The sequence below is a fragment of the Ammospiza caudacuta genome, chromosome 5, assembly GCF_027887145.1.
Source record: "Ammospiza caudacuta isolate bAmmCau1 chromosome 5, bAmmCau1.pri, whole genome shotgun sequence".
Lineage (NCBI taxonomy): Eukaryota > Metazoa > Chordata > Aves > Passeriformes > Passerellidae > Ammospiza > Ammospiza caudacuta.
The window spans coordinates 78,058,596-78,084,788 of NC_080597.1; the positions used below are offsets into that span (position 1 = coordinate 78,058,596).

The following is a 26,193-nucleotide window of genomic DNA, read 5'->3' on the forward strand; positions in this document are numbered from 1 at the left end:
TCCCGGGGTGCCCATCCCTAGGGTTCCCATTCCCGGGGTGCCCATCCCCAGGGTGCCCATTCCTGAGGTGCCCATTCCCAGGATGCCCATTCCCGGGGTGCCGATTCCTGAGGTGCCCATTCCTGAGGTGCCCATTCCCGGGGTGCCCATCCCCAGGGTGCCCATTCCCAGTGCTCAGCATTCCCCGGCTGCCGCAGCTGCTCCGGCTGCAGCGATTCCCTCGCTTGCCAATCCCGAATTTTTGATTCCTCCCCCTGCTCCGAGACCTAATTTCAGCTCCCGGTGCTGGATTTGCCCTTCCCCCCGCTCAGGAAGGGGCACGCCGGGGATTCGGGCAGGGATCAGTCCCTCCATCCTCTGGATAGATCCTCCTTTTTGGGGATGCTGAGGGAATTAGTGGGAGGGGCGGTGACTGGAGGAGAATTAGGGAAGTGCTGGCGAAGGAGAATTCATGGATTTGCTTAGAGCAGTGGAATGTGGTGGATTCACCCCTGCCTGGCACAGGCCTCCCTTGCTGATCCCAGAAATCCCAGTTCACTGGGAGAGGCTGCTCCCAGCCCCTTCCCATGGAAATGGGGGTGGGGAGGTCACCCTGTCCAACCCCCCCGAACCGGTGCCCAAATTATTTACCAGAAAAAAATAGGATGGTGGAATCAAGGAAATTCCCATGGGCTGGGGGCCATCACCCCTTGGGTTTGGGGGGAATCTGGGGGTGGTGCCTTCCTTCCCAAACCACTCCCTGCTCCTGGAAAAAAGTGACGGGATTGGGAAATCCAGGACTCGGCTCCCATGGGCTGGGAATGCTGAGCCTGCTGGGTTTGGGGTGAGAGGGGAGGGGAGTTTTGGGTTTTGGGGTGAGATTTTTGGGGTGCTCCTTGGAGGCTTCTCCCTGTGGCATGAGCCCAGTTTGGGTCCCCCATTGTGCCCAGAGAGCTGGGATGTGTCACTCCAAGGCCTTCCCTTGGGATGGGATGGGATGGAATTGGGATGGGATGGGATGGGATGGGATGGAATTGGGATGGGATGGGGTGGGGTGGGATGGGATGGGATGGAATTGGGATAGGACTGGGGTCTCCCTGCCCCATTCCCACCCCGATCCCACCCCGTTCCCACAGCAACATCGCGGAGGCGCTGGTCAGCAAGGGCCTGGCCACGGTGCTGCGCTACCGGCAGGACGATGACCAGCGCTCGGCACACTACGATGAGCTGCTGGCAGCTGAGGCACGGTGAGCGCGGGGCTGGGGGCTCTGAGGGGTCCCCTGGGCTCTCCCTGTCACATCCTGTGTCCCTGTCCTGTGTCCCCTGTCCTGTGTCCCCCTGCCCCATCCCTGTGGCTCGAGGTGATTCCCACACAGCTGTCTGTGTCCCTCTGTCCTGTCCCAGCCCATGTCCCTGTCTGTCCCCAGCTGTGTCTCAGGTACACCAGATCCAGGTGTGCACAGCCCAGCTCCCCATGCAGAGGATCTCATATCCTGGTGCCCCCCATGTACACAGAGATCGCTGTTCCCAGCCTCAGGAGCCCCCCGGGTGTCCCCATGTCCCTGTCCCCCATCCCACGCTCGCCCTGGAATGGCGATGGACACCCTTCCCTGCCCGGCCCCGCTCCAGAGCCCCCCGGGTGTCCCCATGTCCCTGTCCCTGATCCCACGTTCTTGATGGCCCTGGAGTGGCGATGGACACCCTTCCCTGCCCGGCCCCGCTCCCCATGTGGACAGGTGTCCCGTGTGGACAGGTGTCCCCGTGTCCCTGTCCCCCATCCCACGCTCCCCCTGGAATGGCCATGGACACCCTTCCCTGCTCGGCCCTGCTCCCCATTTGGACAGGTGTCCCATGTGGACAGGTGTCCCCGTGTCCCTGTCCCCCATCCCACGCTCCCCCTGGAGTGGCCATGGACACCCTTCCGTGCCCGGCCCCGCTCCCTCCGGAGGCGGCTCCGTGGCGGCTGAGCCCGGCGGGGATGGTGGGATCTCAGCTCCTCCTTGGCAGCAGATCCCGGCACGGTGCCGAGAGCCGGGAAGAGCAGCTTGGAGGGGGCTGCGGCGCCTCGCCGGGCAGGGCTGGCTGCTGGGAAAAGGCGGCTCGATCCGGAGGGAGCTGCTCCCGCTCCCTCCCAGCCGTGCCCGGGCGGTGGGCGGCCGGCAGATTGCTCGCAGGCTCCTTCCCAGCGCCTGGAATGTGCCTTTTGGGGAGCCTGGCAGGAAGTCAGCAGCTCGGAGCTGCCGAGGGGGCACCGGGATGCCGGGATGGGATCTGGCACCTGGGGCCGGGTGCAGGGATGGGATGGGGCACCTGGGGCTGGGTATGGGGCTCGGATATGGGGCCTGGAGCTGGATACAGGGCTGGGATGAGGCACCTGGAGCCAAATATGGGGCTGGCATGTGGCACCTGGAGCTGGATATGGGGCTGGGATGTGGCACTCCAGGCATCTGGGATGTGGCACCTGGAGCCAGAGCCACACTCCAGGGTTGGGGTTCAGCCTGGATGTCCCCAGGTGGAGGTGCTGGATGTTCCTGCCCGATCCTCGAGTGGATCAGGTGATGGAGGTGGCTCATCCATGCCATTGGGAGCTTTGGCACATCCCAAATCCAGGATGGTGCTGGCACCAGGCAGAGGAGCTAGCAGCTCTGGGACAATGCCAGGAGCAGCAGGAGTGGGATGCTCTGGGATTTTGGATGAGGTTGTGGTGCAGGGCCTGGAGCACTCTGGGGGATCCATTCAGCATTCCCAGCTCTTCAGAGAGCCTGGAATCACATCCCAGACCATTGGTTCTGCCAGAATCCTGGCACTCTCCAGCCTTTCCCAACCCTCCAGGCCAGGCCCGGGGGCACGAGGGGACACTCCAGGCTCCAGGTGGGGACAGAGAGCTTGGTGGCCTCATCCCAAGGGAACATCCCAGGGGAGCATCCCAGGGGAGCATCCCAGCCCTGTACCCTTGTGCTGAGACAAGGATCAGGATCCGAGCCCAGCGTTGGGCCTGGCAGCAGCTCCAGCATCCCGCTGGTTTTCCGTGTGTGTTCAGTGCCCTCCGTGTGTGGCATTCCCCTCACTCCACGCCTGGGACAGCCCCGGTGTCCCGGCGGGCACAGGGGAGGCTCCAGCTCCCATCCTGCTGCGGCCGGAGCTGATTCCCGGCGCTCCCTCTCCTCTCAGGGCCATCAAGAACGGGAAGGGGCTGCACAGCAAGAAGGAGGTGCCGATCCACAGGGTGGCCGACATCTCCGGAGTAAGGATCCATCCCCTCGCGCACGGCATGGGCGGGAATTCCGCGGGGGATCAAACGGGATAAAACCCACACCTGCCGTTGTTTTGGGAGCTGATGGGGGTTTTTTTTTCCCTTTTTTCCTTGGATAAATAAACCGCGAGTTGCCCCGTAGCCTGGGAACCAGGAATGCTGGCGGGAATGCAGGAATCCGGGATTGCCCCACTCTCCTGAGGGAATTTGGGGATCCCCATACCTCCCAGCAGAGCTCCTTACATTCTCCTCAATTAATTAATATTTTTGAGGATTTCTGTGGAGCCCTTCCATGCTGGGATGGGGAAGGGCAGATCCCAGGAATGACGGAATGCTCCATTAGGGATGGGGTAAATGGAAAAATGGGGAAATGGGGCCCGATCTGTCCTGCTGATCCAGGCAGCTGCCCTGTGGGGAGGGACAGGATGGGCTTTGGGATGGATTAGAGGCTGGGTTTAGGGATGAATTTTGGATGCATTTTGGCTGGATTGGGGATGTATTTGGGATGTGTTTTGGGATATATTTAGGATTCATTTTGGGATCTATTTGGGATTTTTGGATGTATTTTGAGATGCGTTCTGAGATGCATTTGGGATGTCCTTTGGGATATTTTTGGGATTTTGGGATGGATTTTGGATTTTTGGATGTATTTTGAGACGTGTTCTCAGATGTACTTGGGATGCGCTTTGGAGTATTTTTGGGATTTTGGGGTGGATTTGGGATGCGTTTTGGGATATATTTGGGATTTGTTTTGGGATGTATTTGGGATTTTTGGATGTATTTTGACATGTGTTTTGAGATGTATTTGAGATGTGTTTTAGAGTATTTTTGGGATTTTGGGATGGATTTGGGTTGCATTTTGGGATGGATTTGGGATGTATTAGGGATTTGTTTTGGGATGTATTTGGGATTTTTGGATGTATTTTGAGATGTGTTGTGTTTTGAGATGTATTTGGGGTGTATTTGGGATTTGCCTTGGGATGTATTAGGAGATGTATTTTGGGCTGTATTTGGGATTTGTTTTGGGATGTATTAGGAGATGTATTTTGGGCTGTATTTGGGATTTGTTTTGGGATGTATTTGGAGATGTGTTTTGGGCTATATTTGGGATTTGGGCTGCGTTTGGGGCGCACAGCCCATTCCCAACTGGAAGCGCTCAGCTCCGTGCCCAGATGTCACAGCCCGGGTGTCACAGGGAACAGGAGCAGCCCCGGGGTCCCTGACTCGCCGTTTTCCCGCAGGACACGCAGAAGGCGAAGCAGTTCCTGCCGTTCCTGCAGCGCGCCGGCCGCTCCGAGGCCGTGGTGGAGTACGTGTTCAGCGGCTCCCGCCTCAAGCTCTTCCTGCCCAAGGAGACCTGCCTGATCACCTTCCTGCTCGCAGGTACGCAGCCGGGAGCGCTGCTGGATCCCGGGATCGGCTCCGCGGGCTTTTGGGATCGGGACCGTGGGATCGGCAATGACGGATCCCGGGATTGGCACCACGGGGTCCCAGGATTGGCACCGCAGCGTTGGCACCACGGGATTCCGGGGTTGGCGCTGCGGGGTTCCTGGAATTAGCAATGTGGGGTTCTGGGATTGGCACCGTGGGATTGGCACTGAGGGGTTTTGGGATCGGGACCACGGGATCGGCACTGACGGATCCCAGGATTGGCACCGCGGGATTGGCACTGTGGGGTTCTGGGATTGGCTCTGCGGGATTCCAAGATTGGCACTGCGGGGTTCCTGGAATTAGCACTGTGGGATTCACTGTGGGATTGGCACTGCGGGGTTCTGGGATCAGCGCTGCGGGGTTCCTGGAATTGGCACTGTGGGATTCCCGGGATCAGCACTGCAAGGTCCCAGGATTGTCACTGCAGGGTTCCCAGGACTGGCATTGTGGGGTTCCAGGATCAGCATCACGGGGTTCTGAGATCAGCGCCGCAGGGTTCCTGGGATTGACACCTTGGGATCCCAGGATTGGCACTGTGAGGTTCTGGGATTGGTGCCTCTGGGTTCCGGGATCGGCACCAGAGCATCCCCCAGGCTGGCAGGGGAGCATTCCCTGGATTGGAGCATCCCGGGATGAGGGGTCACAATTAACGCTGGAGCCGCCTTGAGTCAGGCTGGGAGGGGTGGGGGAGGTTGGGACTGGGGAGGGTGATCCCACCCTAAAAACTTGGGAGCAGGTGGGGAAGCACAAACTGGACAGAAGGGAGGGAATGAATGCTGGGATGGGGATGGGGATATAGATGGGGGTGAGGATGGATTGAGAATGAGGAGCAGGACAGGGATGGGGATGGGGATGGGAATAATGGTAGGATGAGGATCAAAATGACAGTGGGGATGAAGATGGGAATGGGATGGGGATGGGGATGAGGATGAGGAAGAATTCCATCAGCGTTTAAAGGATTCAATCCTAGGATCAAACACTGGGAAAGGTGGGAGTGTTTATCCTGGGGGGAGCAAGGATGGAGTCAGAGATTCTTTGTCCATCCCTTTGTTCCCAGAGTTGGGAATGTGTCCTGTCTCTGTCCCCTGTGGACACCAGCACTGGGATGGCCTTTGGGAAGTGGGGGCTCCATCCCTACTCCCAGTGATGCTGGGATGTCTCCTGGTGCTGTGATCCCTGCTCCACAGGGGAGTCCCTATTCCATGGGCATCCCTGCTCCATGGTTCTCCTCTTTGGAGATCCCTGCTCCATTGGGATTCCTGCTCCATGGTCCTGCTCTGTGGGAATTTCTGCTCCATTGGGATCCCTGCTCCACAGGAATTCCTCCTGCTCCACTGGGATTCCTGCTCCATGGAAACTCCTGCTCCATTGGGAATCCTGCTCCACCCTGCTCTGTTCTGGAAGGGATGCATCCCCAAGACCATCCCATCCCATAGAATCCCATGATCCTGGCGGGACCTTCTGGCTTTTATTTTCCCTGTTTTTTGTTGGATTTCTCCCCGGTGCCATTCCCAACCCTCCTCTGCCAAGCCAGGAATAGGATAAATATCCGCCTTTTATCAACGCCTGCCTTTTTTATGGATATCAAATGCAAATGAGCACCAGAAAGAGATGCCAAGTCCCTTAAAATGTGACTCCAGGGATGCTCCCGAGGGAGCTCATCCCAGCTTTCCAGCTAAAATAGATCCGTCAGAGCACTATAAATATGTGCAAATACAGGCGCCGGTTTAATCCCGAATTCCTCTCTCCCGGCAAAACTCGGGAGCCTGACGCCTTCCCGGAGCGGGGGCTGGGGTAGGGAGGATTCCCGAGGGATGAGGGGGCACCTCTGGGGATGTTGGAGTGGCCAGGTGCCTCCAAGGGCTCCAGAATCTTCCCCGGGAGCTGCGGGATTGGGAGGCGGGGATGGGAATCCGGAGCTTTTCCGTGTGAGCATTCCCAGTGTGGAGCTGTCCCAGTGCTGCTCCCGCCGGGATCTGGAGTGGATCCTCAGCATTCCAGCCCCACTCCCGCAGTTCCTGGGTGTCCCCTCCCTCCGGCTCACCTTCCCTGCTCCCAGAATCCATAAATCCTGTGGGAGATCAGTCAGTCCCTGGCGCTCGGCCCCGGCACAGCCGATCCCGGCCCAGAGCCATCCCAGATCCCGGTGCTGGCTGTGGCACAGCGAGGGGACAAAGCGCTCACATCCCTGGAATCAAGGCTGGAAGGGCCCTTGCTCCAAGGGATTCTCCCTGAAAGATCTGTTCTGTCTGTTCCCACTGAGGGCCGGGGAGGAGTTCCTCCTGGAATCCTGGTGCAGGATCCTGCAGGGATGCTGTGGGATGCTCTGGGATGCTGTGGGATACCTTGGGATGCTCAGGATATCCCAGGAATGCTCTGGAATGTCCTTGGGATGCTCAGGATGCCGCAGGGTACTCCGGGACGGGACGCTGCGCAATTCTTGCCCCCATCCCTCCAGGGCTGATTCTGGATGGGAGCAGCCCCAGATGTGCCCCCTCCAGCCCCGGCTGGGCAGGATTGTGCTGGAACTCTCTGGGAAGCCCAGGGGAGCGCGGTGGCTGCAGCACTTGCAGCCGCATCCCTCATTAATCCGTCACGGCTTCCCGGGAAGCGCGGCACAGCCGCGGATTCGGGATTAGCTGCTATTTTTAAAGTGCTGGAGAACTTTTCCGGGTGCCAAGCGTCCCCTCCCCGCTCCCGCCAGCGTTCCTGGGGGGATGAGCGCGCCCAGCCCAGCCTTCGGAGCTTTCCCTCTTCCAGAACCTTCCCGCAGGTGGGCTTGGGAAGCGTCAGAGGCCCGAGAGGATCCGGAGCGGGATCCCGTCTCTGAGGAGCTGGGAGCTGGTGGAGTTGAAGGATTCTGCTCCTTCCTCAGCTCTTCCCTTGTTATTTTGAGGGAAAGAATTCCGTTGTGGCCCACGAGCCCCTTCCGTGGAGGAGGAAGGGCAGCTCCAGCCCCTCATTCCCATTCCCAGTGCGGCACTGGGGGATGCTCCTTGCTGGAGAAATTTGGGATCAGTGCTGAGTCAGGATCAGAGCCAGGGTCGGGATCAGAGCCGTGCCAGTGCTGGAAGGAGAATCCTGGGGTGATCCCGGATCTTGGGGGCACCTGATGGTTCCAAATCAGTAACAAAGATCCCGGGATTTCCTGCTCCCCATCCCACATTCTGCTGTGCTTCCCAGAATTCCCCTTTTCCTGAAATCCCCCTTTCTGTCCCCATTTTTGGGGACAGAGGATGTGTGTGCCATGAAGGGCAGGGACAGGGCTGGGAAGCTCCTGCTGGATTCCCTGGAAATGGCTTCCCTTGGAGGCAGCATGGCCTGGAAATGGGGACTGGGATGGGATGGGATGGGGATACAACAGGGCCAGGGATGAGGATGAGGATGGGAATGGGGAAGGACGTGGTGGCACAGGGACATTGTCCCTCAGGATGGGCTCTGGGTGCTCCCAGCTGCTCCAGGCAGGATCTGTGTCCTTGTGTCCCTGGGTGTTGGTGACACTGACATGGCCCTGGGGAATGTGTCACCTCCTCACTCGTGGCTCCAGCTTGGAGCTGTATTCCCTGCACTTCATTCATTATGCAAATTATGTAAATGATCATTAATAATGCAGGACTTCCCTGTGCTCTGATCTGGAGCAGGGGGATCCCGGGGGCAGCAGGAGAAGGGGGCAGGGGAGCGGCTGTGACAGAGGGCTCTGGGTGGGGGGGCTGGGTGTGTCCCTGTGTCCCCATCTCTGTTTGTCCCTGTGTCCCCATCCCTGCAGACACACCCCCATGTCCCCATTCCTGTGTGTCCCTGAGTCCCCATCCCTGTTTGTCTCTGAGTCCCCATCCCTGCAGACACATCCCCATGTCCCTATCCCTGTTTGTCCCCATGTCCCCATCCCTGCTGGTCCCAGCCTGTCCCACAGCTGTGCCACCCCTGGACCCTCCCAGAGCTCCTCACACCTCCCTTGTTTCCAGTGTCCCCTTCCCTCCCAGCCCTTCCCAAGTTGCCATTCCCGTGGTGCCATTCCCAGGGTGCCCTTCTCTGGGTGCCATTCCCAGTGTGCCATTCTGGGGTGCCATTCTGGGGTGCCATTCCCAGTGTGCCCTTCCCAGTGTGCCCTTCCCTGGGTGCCATTCCCCGTGTGCCATTCTGGGGTGCCATTCCCGTGGTGCCATTCCCAGTGTGCCATTCCCAGGGTACCATTCCCGTGGTGCCATTCCCAGTGTGCCATTCCCTGGGTGCCATTCCCCGTGTGCCATTCCCAGGGTGCCATTCCCGTGTGCCCTTCCCAGTGTGCCCTTCCCTGAGTGCCATTCCCAGTGTGCCATTCCCAGGGTGCCCTTCCCTGGGTGCCATTCCCAGTGTGCCATTCCTGTGGTGCCATTCCCAGTGTGCCATTCCCAGTGTGCCATTCCCGTGGTGCCATTCCCATGGTGCCATTCCCAGTGTGCCATTCCCGTGGTGCCATTCCCAGTGTGCCATTCCCAGTGTGCCATTCCCCGTGTGCCATTCCCGTGGTGCCATTCCCAGTGTGCCATTCCCGGGGTGCCATTCCCAGTGTGCCATTCCCAGTGTGCCATTCCCCGTGTGCCATTCCCGTGGTGCCATTCCCAGTGTGCCATTCCCAGTGTGCCATTCCCGTGGTGCCATTCCCAGTGTGCCATTCCCAGTGTGCCATTCCCGTGGTGCCATTCCCGTGGTGCCATTCCCAGTGTGCCATTCCCGGGGTGCCATTCCCAGTGTGCCATTCCCAGTGTGCCATTCCCGTGGTGCCATTCCCAGTGTGCCATTCCCAGTGTGCCATTCCCGTGGTGCCATTCCCGTGGTGCCATTCCCAGTGTGCCATTCCCAGTGTGCCATTCCCGTGGTGCCATTCCCGTGGTGCCATTCCCAGTGTGCCATTCCCGTGGTGCCATTCCCGTGGTGCCATTCCCAGTGTGCCATTCCCAGTGTGCCATTCCCGTGGTGCCATTCCCAGTGTGCCATTCCCAGTGTGCCATTCCCCGTGTGCCATTCCCGTGGTGCCATTCCCGTGGTGCCATTCCCAGTGTGCCATTCCCCGTGTGCCATTCCCAGGCCCTGACCCTTCCCCGTTTTCCCTCAGGGATCGAGTGCCCGCGGGGTGCCCGGAACGTGCCAGGGCTGACGCAGGAGGGGGAGCCCTTCAGCGAGGAGGCCACGCTGTTCACCAAGGAGCTCGTGCTGCAGAGGGAGGTACGGCCGGAGCCGGGCGCGGGGGTCGGGGGCGTCCGGGGGGATCCGGGGGCAGCAGCTGTCAGCTGAGATCACCCAGAGATCCTGGGCATACCAGCAGTATCCTCTGGGATATGGAGAGATCCCAGGTGGCTCTGAGAGATCCAAGGTGTCGCCAGCACATCGCAGGTGATACTGAGAGATCCAGGAGATCCCTGGGGATACTGAGAGTGCGCTGGGCAGGTGCAGCATGGATGTGGGGATGGATGTGGGGTTGGGTTCTGGATGGATCCCCCCTGTTTGAACCTGCTCCTGTTAACGTCTCCGAATATTAAAATTCCCTGGAACTCCTGTGATTTCCCTGATTGCAGCTCCGGAGCTCGGGGCCCATTTTGGGTAATTTTTCCGTGATTCACAATTCCGAGGTGGATGCCGGATCCTTCCCCCCCATGACTGTCGCAGTCCTGCTGAGCCAAAATTCAGGGACTGATGCCCCCATCCAGATGTTGGCTCTGGTGCAGATGTGGGCGTGGATAGAGATGGGAATCATGGATCCAGATAGGATTTATGGATCCGGATGTGGCTGTGGCTGCAGGCACGGTTGATGCAGCTGTGGACCCAGCTGCAGTTGTGGGCATGGATCCAGATGTGGGCAAGGATACAGATGTAGTTTGTGGATGCAGATGTGGCTGCAGAGATCCAGGTGTGGGCTCGGTGACAGCTGTGGCCCTGGATCCAGGTGTTGCCATGGATGCCAGATGTGGTGGACACGGGTGCAGTTGTGGCTGTAGACCCAGATGCAGGTGTGGGTCCAGATGTGGGTGTGGATCCAGATGTGGCAGCAGCTGCAGGCCGGTGGTGCCAGCTGTGGGGCATTGGGAATGCAGGGGCACAGGGGTGTGGGACATGGGGATGCAGGGACACAGGGACATAAGGACATGGAATGCTGGGACATGGGGACATGGGAAAACGGGGGTGTGGGAGTGCAGGGACACAGGGATGCAGGGACGTGGGAATGCAGGGACCTGGGGATAGGGAAACACAGGGACAGGAGGACACAGAGGTGTAGGGATACAGGAACGAAGAGAAACAGGGACACAGGAGGACAGGGACACAAGGACATGGGGACACAGTGGTGTAGGGATACAGGTACATGGAGAAACAGGGACACAGGGACACGAGGACACAGGGGTGCAGGGGTGCAGGAACATGGAGAAACAGGGACACGGGAGTCCAGGGACACGGGGACACTGCAGTCGTCCCCCTCCCTGCTCAGCATCTCGCGCTGCCGGGAATTGCTGACCCGCATCCCAAGGGCTTCGCGCCGCTGCCTCGGCACATTCCGGAGGCTCCTCGGCGCTGCACCTGCCCGGGAACGCCGTGGCAGGGAGGCCAGATGGGGCCGGGGCTGCTGCCCAGGAATGCTGTGGCACGGAGGACACGTGGAGGCCGGGACGCTCCCCGGGAATGTCGTGGGGAGGCCGTGGGAAGATGGGCTGCTGCCCAGGAACGGGGCGGTGGGGAGGCCACGTGGGGCTGGGGATGCGGGGCAGGAATTGGGGGTGCTGGGCAGGAATTGGGGGTGTGGAGCAGGAATTGGGGGTGCGGGGCAGGAATTGGGGGTGCGGGGCAGGAATTGGGGATGTGGGGTAGGAGTTGGGGATGAGGGGCGGGAATTGGGGATGCTGGGCAGGAGCTGGGGATGCTGGGCAGGAGTTGGGGATGCAGGGCACGATCTCGGGATGCGGGGCAGGATCTGGGGATGCAGGGCAGGATCTAGGGAGGCAGGGCAGGAATGCCGTGGCAGGGAGGCCGAGGGAAGCCGGGTTGCTGCCCAGGCCGATTCCCGGCTCCGGCTGCGGTCCCGGCGCGGGTGCCCGCGGTTCCCACGGTGGCCCCGGGCGCGTTCCCGCCGGCAGCCGAGTCCCTGCCCACCCCCACAGCCGTGGGATATTTTTATCCGGCGGCTCCGGCTGCTGCTGACTCACGGGCCCGGAGCCGCCGCTGACGAACCGGCCCCGCGGCGTGGGGGGCAGGCGGTGCCGGGATGCTCCGGCGGGATCGCGGCTCCCGCAGCGCCGGGGAAGGGCCGGGGACCCCCGGGAGCCCCTCGGCTCCTCCGCGGCCGTGCTGATCCTGCAGGAGCTGCCGGGAAACTGCCCCGGCCCCACCACATGGTCCAGTGCCTTTTGTCTGCTGGAGATGTGGGTTCCAGTGGGTCAGTCCTGCCCTGATGCCAGCATGGATCCCAACCCTGATCCCAGCACTGATCCCAGCATGGATCCCAACCCTGATCCCAGTCCCAATCCCAGCACTGATCCCAGCACAGATCCCAGCACTGATCCCAGCATGGATCCCAACCCTGATCCCAGCACTGATCCCAGCATGGATCCCAACCCTGATCCCAGTCCCAATCCCAGCACTGATCCCAGCACAGATCCCAGCACTGATCCCAGCATGGATCCCAACCCTGATCCCAGCACTGATCCCAGCACGGATCCCAACCCTGATCCCAGCATGGATCCCAACCCTGATCCCAGCACTGATCCCAGCATGGATCCCAACCCTGATCCCAGCACAGATCCCACCATGGATCCCAACCCTGATCCCAGTCCCAATCCCAGCACTGATCCCAGCACAGATCCCAGCACTGATCCCAGCATGGATCCCAACCCTGATCCCAGTCCAAACCCCAGCATGGATCCCAGCCTGATGCCAGCACTGATCCCAGCCTGATGCCAGCACTGAGCCCAATCCTAATCCCACCCTGATCCCAGTTGATCCCAATCCCAGTCCCAATCCCAGCCTGATCCTGGCACTGATCCCGATCCCAGTGCTGATCCCAGTCCCAGTGCCAATCCCAACCCTGATCCCAATCCCAGGGCAAATCCCAGCCCTGTGCTTGGAGCATGCACCGTGTCCCATTGCATTGTCCCACATCCCACCCCATCCCACCTCACCCTGCTCCCTTTTTGATCCACCAAAGCCAGGGGAGGCATGAGCAGAACTCCAAATCCCACTGCCATGGGGACTTCCCTGTCATTCCTTAAAAATCCCTGGATTTAATTTGCCAGTATTTGCCTTTCCCCACATCCCAGGGCCTGATTCCCACCCTGCTCCAAAGGAATCGTTCCAGGAAAGGACCTGGGGCTGCTCCGGGGGCCAGGGTGCCACAGGGACTGTCCTTAGCAAGATGGATGGGATGGAATTCCTGAAAGTGGGAGCTGGGGGAGTCCAGAACCAGAGGGCTTTGGGGATGGGATGGGGCTGTGGGTGAGGTTGAGGATCAAGATCAAGATCAAGATCAGGATTAGGATGGGATAATGATGATGATGATGATGATGAATTTAGTTGCTCTAATTTTGGGCTGAAATCAGTTGTTATAAAATCCATAAATGCCTCCAGCCCCCTGCATCATTCCCAGGATTTTTGGGATCACTCCTGTCTGTCTCCAGCACAGGGAGGACAAGGGGTTTCATCCCCCAGGGTGAATAGGAGGCGTTGGCATTCCCAGATTGGCCTTGGTGGGAAAATTCAGGAATAAAGGGAAAAGCAGGAATATGATTTTGGGAAAAACTGACCCGGATCTGCCAAAAATAGCAAAAATCCTAAAAATTCCCCCAAATCCCAACACTGAACTCTGACAGCTGCGTGGTGACTGGGGGAGGGGCTCAGCCCCCGGACGTGGTGGTGGCACTGGGGTGGAGGTGACACCTTGGGGACACTGGTGCCATCCGAGGTCCCTGTGTCCCCACTGCCAGAGGGACACTCTGTGTCCCTGTGTCCCTTGTCCCTGTGTCCCTGTCCCCACCACCAGCAGGGCCCAGCACACCCCGTGTCCTGGCAGTGGCACCCGGTGTCCAGGCTGGGGTAGCAGTGTTCTGTCCCCAGGCTGGAGGTCCCAATGTCCCCACACAGCCGAGGCTCCTGGTGTCCCCGCAAAGTGTCCCCGTTCCACAGAGTGGGGGACCCCACTGTCCCCTCGGGGTCAGTGATCCCACTGTCCCCTCACTGGGGGTCCCGCTGTCCCCATGTCCCTCCTGGGCAGGTGCAGTGCCCCTGATTGATCCCTATCCCTCCTCCCTCCCTCCAATCCCAGTTCCTGGCATGTGTGGGGTGTGACCCCCCCCCAGCCCCTATCAGGGTCCTGCTGTCCCCCCCATCAGTGCCCCTCTGCTGCTGTTATCCCCTGATTCTCATCACTCCCCTCAATGTCACCCCGTAATTGTCCCCCATGTCACCCTCCATGTCCCCCCCAATTCTCATCACCCCGATGTCACCCCCTAATTTTAACCCCCCCCAGTTCTTGTCACCCCGATGTCACCCCCTAAATTCTTGTTGTCCCCCCGGTGAGCTGTCCTTGCCCCCTCCCCTCCTCCATCCTCTCCCTCCATCTCCCTTTCCCGCTCTGCGATTTTTCCAAAGCTTTTCCTGCTGAGAGGACAAAAAACCCCTTTGAGGCTGGCGGGGAGGGGGGGGCCCCCGCGGCCCCCCCGAGCGCCCCCGTTTAACCCCTCGGGCACTCGGCGTTACAAATTTGGAACAATATTTATTAAAATACAAAAATACACTTGTTTTTTTTTTTTTTTTGTTGGATTCGCGGTACAGTCGGATCCTTCCGGCGTTTACAGCCCGAGAGGGAACTTCTGCATCTCCTTCCCGCCTTCCTCCCCCCCCGGACACCCCCAAACCCTAAATTTTAGCTCAGCTTTGCCCCCCCCCTCCGAGAACATTTTAAAGCTAAAACAAGAAATTAAAGTAATTCCAGTGCCCGAGCAACCGGGGGGCCCCCCCTCGCTGCTGCCCGACCCCCCCCCCCCGACCCCCTCATCCCCTCGGGACCCCCACGAGGCACTTGGGGTCCCCACCGGGACCCCCCCCGGCGCCACCTCCGATGCTGGTGGCCCCCCCATTGTCACCTCCCCCCCCTCCCCAAGCCCTTAATTTCTCCCAGCCCCCCCATTCCATGAGCAGCCCTTGGGGGGGTGTCCCCATTGTCACCCCCTCCCGGGGACAGGGGGGGTGTTTCCCACACCTCCCCCCCAGTCAAATAAAAGGACTAAAAATGCCGTTTTTAGTGAAGGTGGTTACAATCATTGGTCAGGTCTCCCGTGGGGGCCCCCCCAGCCCCCCAGGAGCCATAGCCCTGTGCCGGGGGGTCCGGGGGGCCCGGGGGGGTGACAAACACCGTGGGAAAGGGGGTGCAGAGCAAAGCGGGGGGGCGCCCGCTCTCCGCCCCCCCAGATCCCCCCAAACCACCCCCCCGGGCGCTTGCGGGGTTCTCCCCCTTCCCGTGGGTTTTTGAGGAATTTTTTTGCTTGAATACATTGCAGACGTCCATCCCCAGCCCTTAGGCTGTGCCCCCCGCCCCCCCCCGAGCCCCCCACCCCCCAAAATCCATTCCTTTATTGCAATGGGAAGGTCTTGGCGCGGGGCCGAGATCCCGCTCCGGTGACGCCGGAGCCGCGGGCGCGCGGCCAAGGGCAGCGCCGCGGGGTGGGGGGCCGACCTCACCCCCTCCCCCAAATAACCCCCAAAAACACCCCGAGCCCCCCCAGAAACACCCCGACAGCTTCCGCCACCGCTCCGGCGTCCCCCGCGTCCCCCCGCGCCACGGCACCGCCGCTCGTCCCCGAGCACGGGGATTTTTCCTCTTATTACCGATTATTTTTTTTCCTCCTCTGTTTCTCCTGGTTTGTTTCTTTTTGTGTTTAAATAGAACCTGCGAGTTAGAAAATAGTGGTTTTTTGTAGGAGTTTTGGGTGGGTTTCGTTAAATTTTAATAGAATCTGCTGCTCTTCTCGGCCCCGAGGTTGGCTATAGAAGCATGTACACGAAAAAGAGTCTTTTCCCCCCCCTGTACAAAAGTTGTGTCTATTATTGAGGAATTCTCCTGGTTTTCCTTAGTATTGAGGAATTCTCCTGGGTTTCCTTCTTTTTGGAGTTCTGCTTTTGTGCATCTATTGCATTTATAATAATTCGGGGCCGGGGTTGGAAGTGGGGGGGGGGGGGACGACGACCCAAAAAAAAAGCAGGAAAAATCCCCCAAAAAAGAGTCATATCTGGGTTTCCTGAACTTTCTCCTTGGGGTGGGTCTGGATTAAATAGGGGTCGGCCAGGGTGGTCCCGGGGGGGTGCAGGGAGTTGCCCAGCGCGTTCTCTGTCCAGTGGGCGCCGTGTCCGGCCTTGTAGGTGTTGTAGTTGAGGTGCTCGTGGATGTTGGGCAGCACCACGGCCCCCTCCCCTGCCCCGCCGGCCGGGGCGGCCGCGGGCGTGGCCGCGGTGGCCGGCGCGATGTCCTCGTCCACCTGGATGATCTCCACGGTGCGGGCGGCGGTGACGGTGCTGCGCTGCTGGTGGCGCTTGCGGAGCTTGTAGAAGACGATGAGCATGGCGGCGGCCAGCAGCGTCACGGCCACGAAGCAGCCGATGATGATCTTGGTGGTCTTCATCACCTCGTCCAGGCTGGTCTGCAGCTTGTCGCCGGCGTCGGCCGTGGGCACGGCCACCTGCTTGGGCGGGCGCGTGGTCTGCACCAGCACGGTGGTGGTGGTGGTGTAGGCCGGCTGGTAGCCCGTCGACGTGGTGGGCACGGGCTTGGTGAACTTGGGGGACACGTCCTCGGGGGAGATCTCGGTGGTCTCCACCGTGACGGTGGTGAAGAAGCTGTAGTTGGAGGTGTTGAGCTCGGCCGTGCTGACGTTGAGGAAGGCCGAGGCGTTGGAGTTGCCGGCCACGTTGGTCACCATGCAGGTGTAGAGGCCGGTGTCGGTCAGCAGCACGTGCGAGAAGTTGAGGGTGCCGTCGTTGAGCACGGAGAGGCGCGGGTGGCTCGAGGCGTGGCTCAGCACCGTCCCGTTGGGCAGCAGCCACCGCACCGAGGACATGGAGGGCGTCCGGCAGCGCAGCTCGGCCACGCGCCCCTCCGAGATGTTGAGGTCCGCGGGCGCGTCCATGATGAAGGGCGCCGAGCACTGGAAGGAGGTCTGGTCCACCTCCACCAGGAAGCGGCCCCGCATGTGCAGCGGGGCGTGGCAGCGGCCGCAGCAGGTGGAGTTGGTGGGGATGTACTCCCGCAGCCACCACGACAGCCAGAGGATGTCGCAGTCGCAGTCCCAGGGGTTGTGGTGCAGGTGCAGCTCCACCAGGTAGCGCAGCGGGGCGAACAGGTCGTGGGGCAGGGACGACAGGTTGTTGTGGGCCAGGTTGAGCTCCACCAGCGCCGTCAGGTCGTCGAAGGCGTTGCGCTCGATCAGGTTGATCTGCGAGTTCATAATCCAGAGCTTTTTGAGGGATTTGAGCCCGTGGAAGGAGCCCGGTTTGATCTCTGGGAAGTTGTTGCCCGACATCTCCAGCTCCTCCAGGCCCACCAAGGGCGTCAGGTTGGGCATGTCCTTAATGTTGCACATCCCCAGGTTGAGGTACTTGAGGTTGTACAAGCCCTCGAAGGCGCCCTCGGAGATGTACTCGAGCTTCTTGAGCTCGCCCAGGTCGAGGCGCATGAGGGAGGGCACGCGGTTGAAGGCGTAGCTGGGGATGCTCTCGATGGGGTTGTTGCGCAGCCACAGCTCCCGCAGCTTGGACAGGTACTCGAAGGCCCCGCTGGGGATCACCGTCAGCCAGTTGTCGAAGAGCTCCAGGGTGTTGAGGCTGGCCAGGCCGTTGAAGGCGCCCACCTCGATCTGCCGGATGGCGTTCCTGCCCAGCTGCAGCACCTCCAGGTGGTGCAGGTGGCGGAACGTGTCCGCCTGGATCATCTGGATGTTGTTCTCCATGAGGTTGAGATAGCGGGTGTTGGAGGGGATGCCGGGGGGCACCTCGGCCAGGCCGCGGCGCGTGCACACCACCTTGCTGAACTGGTTACTGCAGGAGCACACGGAGGGGCAGCTCTGGGGGCCCGGCGAGGCGGCGGCCGTGGCCAGGAGCCACGCGTGCAGGGTCAGGGAGGCGGCCAGGAGCCCCGGCCAGGTGCGGTGGCGGCGGTGGCGGCGGAGGTGGTGCACAGTTACCTGCCACAAGAGCTTCATGGTGTGGCACGTTCATCATTCACCATCGTCTGGGGATGGCGGCGAGAACAGCAGAACGGGCTCGGGGCCCCCCCCTCTCCCGGCTCCCACGAGCTGGGGGGCCCGGCCGGCCGGAGGGGAGGGGGGGGGGGGTCGGGGTGCCGGGGTCGGGGGGGGCTCCGAGGGGGAGCGGGGTTTGGGGAGGGAAAAATTAAAATTTAAGGAGGGGAAAAAAAAAAATCAGCGGAAGGTGCTGGGAGGGGGGGGGGGTGGTGGGAGAGGAGGAGGAGGAACCCCCCCCCCCGCCCGGCCCCGCTCGCCAGTACCTACCTGGGGAAGGAAGGGGGATCGGGGGGTCCGGGGGGGCTCGAGGCGAGCGCGGGGGGCGCGGAACCGAGGAGGGGGGGGGAGAGGGGGGGGGCCGGCTCCCAAAAAAAAAAAAAAAAAAGACAAAATGGCTCCTGGAGGCTGCGGTGCAGGATGGGGGGGGGGGGGCGGCCCGGCTAAGCGGGGGCCCGGCAGCCCCCGAGCGCGGCCAACCCCGCGGCCTCGCACCTCCGCCCGTGGGGCCGGCCCGGGGGGCTCGGCGGGGCCGGCATGGCCGCCCCCCCCAGGCCGCGGGGAAACGGCGGGGGGGGGGGAACGCGGGGAAAGTGGCGAAAAAGGAAATAATTAAAAAAAAGAAGCCGGGAGAAAAGGAAGAATTGGGAAAAGGGGAGGGAGCGGAGGAGAGAAAAAGTGGGGAAAAAAAATGAAAAACGGGGAGGGAAATGGGAATGGGGGAAAAAAAAAAAAAAAAAAATTGGCCAGGAAAGGGAAATGGAAAAGGAGGTAAAAACGGAATAAAAATCTAAAATAAAATCGAATCGAGATAGGAACGGAAATGAGGATAAAAGTTAAAATAAGGCTAAAATCGGATGAAAAACTAAAAATAAAAATTCAAAATATTAGAAAAAAAAATAAACCCCAAACAACCCGGACGAAACCTAAAAATAAAACAGGAAAATAAAGATTAAAAATAGGCCGAAATAAATAAATAAATCGCGGGGAGCCCCCCCCGGGAGAGGGAAAAACGCGGTTCGGGGAGGGAGCGGGGGGGAGGAAAGGGCGTCGGCGTGGGGGGGGGGAGATGCCGGCGGGGGCACCTCCCGGTAGCGGCGGCGGCTGCGCTGGTGGCGGGGCGGGGGGGTCCCGTCCCGTCCCCTCCCGCGTGTCGTTCCCGCGTCCCCGCGTGGGTGTCGCGTTCAGCGGCGGCGCGGGGCGATGGTGGCGGTGACAGCGGCGGTGACAGCGGTGGCGGTCGCGGTGCCGGCGGGCATCCTCCGGTGGCGGGGGCCGCGCGGGGCGGTGCGGGCGGTGCGGGCGGTGCGGTGCGGGGCGGTGCGGGCGGTGCGGGAAGCAGCCGCGCAGGCGGCTGGCTCATCCTTTTGTCCTTCAGTGCGAGCGCGGATGGATTGCTGCTGCCGCCGCTCCCGCTGCTCCTGCTGACGCATCCCGGCTCCGCACAGACCCCCCCGCGCCCCCCCGCACCCCCACCCACCCACCCACCCGCCGCTCTCCGGAGGGGCCCCCGCCGGCCCCGCTTCGGCCGGTGCGGCGGCCCCGGAGCGGTTTTGTGCGCGGGGAGGGGGAGATGCGGGATGCGCCGCTTCCTCCTCCTCTTCCTCCTCCCTCCCTCCCGCCGCCTCCTCCTCCTCCCCCTCCCCGCAGCCCCGCTCGGGGCTTGTGGAGCTTGGGGGGGGCCGCTCCCCGAGCGACCCCTCCCCGGGGCCGGGGGGACGGGCGGACGGACGGACGGACGGACAGAGGGACGGATGGACGGAGGGAGGGACGGAACGGACGGACGGGGGCAGCGCGGGGCTCGGCGGCTCGGAGGTGACGAGGACCGAGGGGATCCCGGCTCCATCCCCCCGGGTCCGACCCCCCCCGCCGGGCGGGGACCCCCGAGACCCCCGGCCCGCGGGGCTGAGGCCCGACCCGAGCTGTGACACTGAGGGGGAGCTCCAGCCCTGCAGGGGTGAGGGGGGACACGGGGTGACTGCCAGGGGCTGGGGACGGGGATCATGAGACCTGGGGGTGCCGCTGCTCTTCGGGGCCCAGGCTCTGCACCCTCAGCTGTGCCTTGTCCCCTCCCTGCCCTCGGCACTGGGAGTGCACGACACCACCTGCAGCACCCTATGGGCCCCCCTGCTCCTGGTGGCACTGGTGACACTTCGACCTGTCACCTGAGTGCTACCACGGGGTGGTGGGGACCTCTGTGGGGCTGGTGGCCCCTCTGGGACATCCTGTCTGGCATGCACCAGGGCACCCCAGGACCCTCCTGTCCTTCCTCACTGGGGTCACTGTCCCCATGATGGTGGCGCGTCCCCAGGGGGCTGCAGCTGTTCTGGTGATGTCCCCCCAGGAGCTGCAGGACCTGGTGACCTCCAGTGCCCCACGGGTGGGTCCCGCATGTTCCCTGTTCACTGCAGTGGCCGCATCTTGTCCCTGAGTCCATCAGTGTCCTGCGTGTCCCCTGGCCAATGAGCCAGGGGTGACACAGGGGACAGGGACACTGTTGTCACCCAGAGTGTCACCCTGCGGCACTGGGGAGGTGCCACAGGCGTGCACGGGGTGCTGACCCCAGGGACCAGCCTGGCACTGGCAGCCCGGGGGACAGCGGGTGGCCTGGGGCCGTGTCCCTGCCACACACCGGCCTTGGAAAGTGCAGTGCTGTGTCCAGTGCGGTGCCATGGCCAGTGCCGTGCTATGTCCGGTGCAGTGCCAAGAGCAGTGTGGTGCTGTGTCCAGTGCCATGCCATGTCCGGTGCAGTGCTAAGTCCGGTGCAGTGCCATGGCCAGTGCAGTGCCGTGTCCGGTGCGGAGCTGTGTCCGGTGTGATGCCAAGTCTGGTGTGGTGCCATGGGCAATGCAGTGCTGTGTCCAGTGCAGTGCTGTGTCCGGTGCGGTGCTGTGTCCGGTGCAGTGCCAAGAACAGTGTGGTGCTGTGTCCGGTGCGGTGCCATGTCCCGTGCAGTGCCATGTCCAGTGCCATGCCATGTCCGGTGCAGTGCCGTGTCGGTGCGGTGCCATGTCCGGTGCAGTGCCATGTCCAGTGCAGTGCCGTGTCGGTGCGGTGCCATGTCCGGTGCGGTGCCATGTCCGGTGCGGTGCCATGTCCGGTGCAGTGCCATGTCCGGTGCAGTGCCGTGTCGGTGCGGTGCCATGTCCGGTGCAGTGCTGTATCCGGTGCGGTGCTGTGTCTGGTGAGGTGCCGTATCCGTAGTGGTGACATGGCTGCTGTGGTGACAGTGTTGTGTCTGCCATGGTGCCATCACCAGCACTGGTGCCCAGTGGCCAATGTGGTGCTCTCTCCTCCGTGATGCCCTGTCCACTGTGGTGCCATGGCTGGTTTCCGTGCCATGGCCGGCATGGTGCAATGTCCAGTGCAGTGCCGTGGTCAGAGCAATGCCGTGGCCGGTTTCGGTGCCGTGGCCGGCATGGTGCAATCTCCAGTGCAGTGCCGTGGCTGGAGCAATGCCATGGCGGGTTTTGGTGCCATGGCCAGTGCAATGCTGTGTCTGACACGATGCCATGGCCAGTTTTGGTGCCATATCCAGTGAGGTGCCATGGCCAGTGCGGTGCCGTGGCCACCGCAGTGCAGGGACAGTGGGACACCTCCAGGCTTTGGGAAGCAGCGGGAGCAGTTGTGGTGGGATGGGTGAGCTCAGGGCTGGGACAGGCTCCATGTGGCAGTGCTGGCAAAGCCAAACCCCACTGGCCACGGCAAAGGCCATGGACGGGGTTTGAACCATCGCGGTGTGGCCCATCTGTCACCCCAGGCCCAAACCTCGCTGTCCCCAGTGCCTCGGCCACACACCTGGCATGTCCTGTGCCATGTGCTGTCCCCAGGGCCACGCTGGCCACAAGTCCAACCCATCCTGGAGTGGGATGTCATTCCCAGGATGGGATACCCAGGGTGGAATGGGATACAGGATGTGGCAGGACCTGGTGGTTTTGTGTACCCCACGCGTGGCTCCCATGTCCCTTGTCCCCCACCTCAGGGGGACACTTTGGGCTGGGGGTCCCTGGGTCTGGGCTGGCTGCAGGGAGGTGATTGGGGGGTCCCACCTGGGTGAAGTCGGAGCACTGGGAGGAGGTGGCAGCTGGGGCAGGCTGGGATGGGAACAGGGCCCCACAGCTCATGAGATTGCCGGGATCCCACAGGTTGAGGTGGAGGTGGAGAGCATGGACAAGGCCGGGAATTTCATCGGGTGGCTGCACATCGAGGGCGTGAACCTGTCGGTGGCGCTGGTGGAGCAGGCGCTGTCCCGCGTGCACTTCACGGCCGAGCGCAGCCCCTACTGCAAGGCCCTGCTGGCCGCCCAGGACGCGGCCAAGCAGAGGAAGGAGAAGGTGAGGGGGGCCAGGGGACCTGCCCCAGCAGGGTCACCACCCCAGTGACACGGCCCCGTCCCAAAAGATGGCCCGGCCACACAGGGTGTCCCCAGCCTGAGAGATGTGCCCACCAAAGGATGTCCCCGTGTCAAAGGGTGGCCTCACTCCAGGAGGTGTCACCATGCCAAGAGATGTTCCCACTGTGAGGGGTGTCCCCGTGCCAAGGGATGTCCCCATCCCAAGAGATGTCCCTGTGCAAAGGGATTCCCCACCCAAAAAAATGATGGCCCCACTGCAGGGAATGTCACAACCCCAATTAATGTTCCCACCCAGTGCGTGCCCACACACCAAGAGGTGATCCCACCACGATGGATGTCCCCATCCCCAAGAGATTCCACCCTAAGGAATGTCCCCACTCCCGGAGGTGTCCCCACCTCAAGTGATGATAGTTGCATGCCAGATAGTTGCATGCCAACACCCCAGGGATATCCTAACCAAGAGATGTCCCCGCCCAGGGATGTCCCAGCCCAGGGATGTCCCACCTGAGGAATGTCCCACCACAGGAATGTCCCACCTGAGGAATGTCCCACCACAGGGATGTCCCACCCCAGGGATGTCCCACCCACAACCCCCTGGGCACATTCCCACTGCTGGCCCCAGCCCCCCACCCTCCCATTGCTGTCCCCTGAGCGTGGCTGGGGTCCCCGTGTCCCCCCAGGTGTGGTCCCACTACGAGGAGACGCCGGTGGAGGAGGTGGTGCAGGTGCTGGAGGAGAAGGAGCGCACGGCCAACTACAAACCCGTGTTCGTCACCGAGATCACCGACGACCTCCACTTCTATGTGCAGGACGTGGAGACAGGTACGGGGGGACACCTGGGCACCCCAGCACCCAGGGGTGCTCCCCAGACCAGGCGTGGTTTGGCGAGTTGGATGGGATGAGGATCTCTGGGTTTGGTGGGTAACGCCCAAATCCATATGCCCAGGGTGATGTGGGGTCACCCCTCCATCTCCCAGGGCCATTTTCGGGACCTGGGCAGGGGTCCATGATTGGGGTCCAGGTTTGGGGTCCAAAGGTCTTGGGGCAGGGTCTGGGGCTGAGGTCCAGGTTTGGGATCTACTGTTGAAGCCATTATTGGGACTTGGGGTTCGGGCTTTGGGGCCACACTGAGGAGCGGGGTTGGGGTCAGTTTGGGATGGGGCTGGGGGCTTATCCTGGATATCCGGGGCCCCGCAGGCGCCCAGCTGGAGAAGCTGATGGAGAACATGCGTGCTGAGGTGGGCGCCCACCCGCCCGTGGAGGGCTCCTTCGTCCCGCGCCGCGGCGACTTCTGCATCGCCAAGTTCGTCGACGGGGAATGGTGAGGAGGGGACGGGGTGACCCACGGGCTGGGCCAGGGCAGCCGTGGGGTGTGGGGAGAGGACCAGATCCCCAAAATCCCTCCTGCTCTGCAGGTACCGTGCCCGGGTGGAGAAGGTGGAGTCGGGTGGCAAAGTGCACATTTTCTACATTGACTACGGCAACGTGAGTGGCACCGGGGAAACTGGGGGAAAGCAGCCCTCCATGGATCCATGAATCCATCCATCCATCCATCCAACCATCTGTGGATCCATCCATCCATCCATCCATCCATCCATCCATCCATCCATCCATCCATCCCTCCCTCCATCCCCTTGGTGTCCCTGGTGTCCCCCACGCTGTCTCCCCTCTCTGATGTCCCCTGGTGTCCCCCTGGTGTCCCCGCAGAAGGAGACGCTGCCCCCCAGCCGCCTGGCCCCGCTGCCCCCGGCGTTCTCCCCGCGGGTGCTGCCGCCCCAGGCCACCGAGTACACCTTTGCCTTCATCCAGGTGCCACAGGATGTGAGTATGGGGGGCTCCTGCTGTCACCCCACACCTGGGCTCCCCACACCTGGGCTCCCACTGTGGCCCCTGACCTCGAGCCTCCACCCCGTGTCCCACCCGTGGCCCCCAGACCCACACCCTGAGCCCCAGGTGCCACCGGTGGACCCCAACCCCAAACCATCAACCCCAAGCTTGGTCCCAGTTGTGAACACTGAACCTGGGACCCAAATGTGTCTCCTGACCCTGAACACCAACCCCAGCTCCCCCGTGTGTGCCCTGACCCCCAACCCTGACCCCAATCCTGATCCATGATCCCAGGGTAACCCCAGCCCCTCCCACACCCCAATCCCAGGGATACCCCAAGCCCTCAGTGGGTTGTGGGTGTCCCCAAAACACCTAGGAGTCCCTGGGGTCTGAGGGGTGGGGGGGATCTCTGAGGGTCTGGGGGGTCCCCGAAGGCCATGGTGTGTCTCTGTGGGTGTGGGGTGCCCCTCCCCAGCACTGGGGGTGTTCCCAAAGTTGTGGGCTGTTCCTGGTGGCCCAGAGTGTCCCCAATGGGTGGGGTGTCCCCGGGGTTGTGGGGTGTCCCCGCTGTCCCGGGGTGTCCCCCCTGTCCCGGGGTGTCCCTCGGGGTGTGTGACGGCTGCGGGTGCAGGAGGAGGCGCGGGCGGACGCCGTGGACAGCGTGGTGAGGGACATCCAGAACACGCAGTGCCTGCTCAACGTGGAGCACCTGGGGCCCGGCTGTCCCCACGTCACCCTGCAGTTCGCCGACTCCAAGAGCGACGTGGGGCTGGGGCTGGTCAAGGAGGGGCTGGTCATGGTGGAGCCCCGCAAGGAGAGGCAGTTCCAGAAAGTGGTGGGTGCTGGGGGGCAGGGAGGGGCTGGGAAGGGGTAGGGGGGCATTGGGTGGGTGCCGGAGGTGCCGGGGGTTGTTCTGGGCGTTGGGGGGATGCTGGAGGTGCCGGGGGTTGTTCTGGGTGCTCAGGGGTCGTTTGGAGAGGCTGGAGGCTCTCGGTGGGTGCTGGGATGTTGGGTGGGTGCATGAGGGGTGGGGGGAATGTTGGGGAGTGTGGGGCGGGATCTGGGGATGCTGGGGGTACTGGGGACGTCAGGTGGGTTCTGGAGAGTTCTGGGGGTGCTGGGGATGTCAGGTGGGTTCTGGGGGTCCCTGTCACCCCCCCCCCCCCCAACCGCTGGTGCTGATCCATCCCAGCCCAGCTGCTGCCCCATTGGGACTATGACTGGGGTCATTGGGACTATGGGGGTCCCCCCACCCCCTGTGCTGCCCACCCCCCCAAACCCCTGAGTCCCCCTCGGGGCTGTGCCAGGGGGGATCACCCCAGCCCCATCCCCTGCGGGCAGTGGGAGCCTCAGAAGGACGGGGGGTCCCCGTCCCACCTCGGGGGTGCCCCCAGCCCCCCGAGGGCCATGGGTCACCCAGGGCTGTCCCCCCAGGTCACCGAGTACCTGAACGCGCAGGAGGCGGCCAAGAGCGCCCGGGTGAGTGGGGGCGCTGCAGACCGGGGTGGGGGCGTTCCCTGGGGCAGGGGCTGGGGGCAGCACCCCCGGGGAGCCCCCCGGCTGTGGGGGAGCCCCCCGTGACAGCGCTGTGTCCCCCCGTGTCCCCCCAGCTGAACCTGTGGCGTTACGGCGACTTCCGCGCGGACGACGCCGACGAGTTCGGCTACAGCCGCTGAGGGGCCGGGGGGCCCTGGGGGCGCCCCCAAACCCCCCGGGCCCCCCCATGGCCCGGCCCAGCGCCCAGGGGGGCGTGCTGCGGGGGAGGGGCGCCCTCAGCCCCCAGCCCCAAAGCCTGGCCTGTATTTAACGCTGCAGAGGCCCAATAAACGTAGTGAAGCGTCCTGGTGTTCTGGGGTCCCTCTGTGCTGGGGGCAGCCCCCCCACCTCGGGTCAACTCCCCTCATCCCCTCGGACCAAGGCTGGGCACTGATTGGGGGGGGGGGTCACTCTGGGGGTGCAGCCCTGGGACCCCCGGCCCTGTCCTGGCTCTGGGGGGCAATGGAGGGGGATGGGGGCAGCACAAGAACAGCAGCCAAACACCCCCAGAGCCAAGTGGGGCCCCCAGATCTGGACCCCATCCTGGGACCTCACCCAGGGT

At 62.4% G+C, this 26,193-nt stretch overlaps 2 protein-coding genes across 2 annotated transcripts in view; one reads left to right on the plus strand and one right to left on the minus strand.

Moving 5' to 3' along the window:
* SND1 (staphylococcal nuclease and tudor domain containing 1) overlaps positions 1-25,936 on the plus strand; it is a 74,453-nt gene extending 48,517 nt beyond the window's left edge. The window contains exons 13-24 of the mRNA XM_058804863.1: positions 1,116-1,226; positions 3,151-3,223; positions 4,474-4,615; positions 9,759-9,868; positions 22,060-22,248; positions 22,949-23,090; positions 23,466-23,589; positions 23,684-23,753; positions 23,976-24,089; positions 24,727-24,930; positions 25,530-25,574; positions 25,706-25,936. Of these exons, the coding sequence (XP_058660846.1) occupies positions 1,116-1,226; positions 3,151-3,223; positions 4,474-4,615; positions 9,759-9,868; positions 22,060-22,248; positions 22,949-23,090; positions 23,466-23,589; positions 23,684-23,753; positions 23,976-24,089; positions 24,727-24,930; positions 25,530-25,574; positions 25,706-25,771 (1,390 nt within the window). The 3' untranslated portion in view covers positions 25,772-25,936. The remainder of the gene's footprint in view (positions 1-1,115; positions 1,227-3,150; positions 3,224-4,473; positions 4,616-9,758; positions 9,869-22,059; positions 22,249-22,948; positions 23,091-23,465; positions 23,590-23,683; positions 23,754-23,975; positions 24,090-24,726; positions 24,931-25,529; positions 25,575-25,705) is intronic.
* On the minus strand, positions 15,904-17,874 carry LRRC4 (leucine rich repeat containing 4). Its single transcript, XM_058804864.1, has one exon. The coding sequence runs from the start codon at positions 17,872-17,874 to the stop codon at positions 15,904-15,906; it is 1,971 nt and encodes a 656-aa protein (XP_058660847.1).
* Positions 25,937-26,193: the final 257 nt, after the last annotated feature.

Excerpts from the sequence above, each read along its gene's own strand:
- LRRC4 (XM_058804864.1), bottom strand. The coding sequence starts at position 17,874 with ATGAAGCTCTTGTGGCAGGTAACTGTGCACCACCTCCGCCGCCACCGC.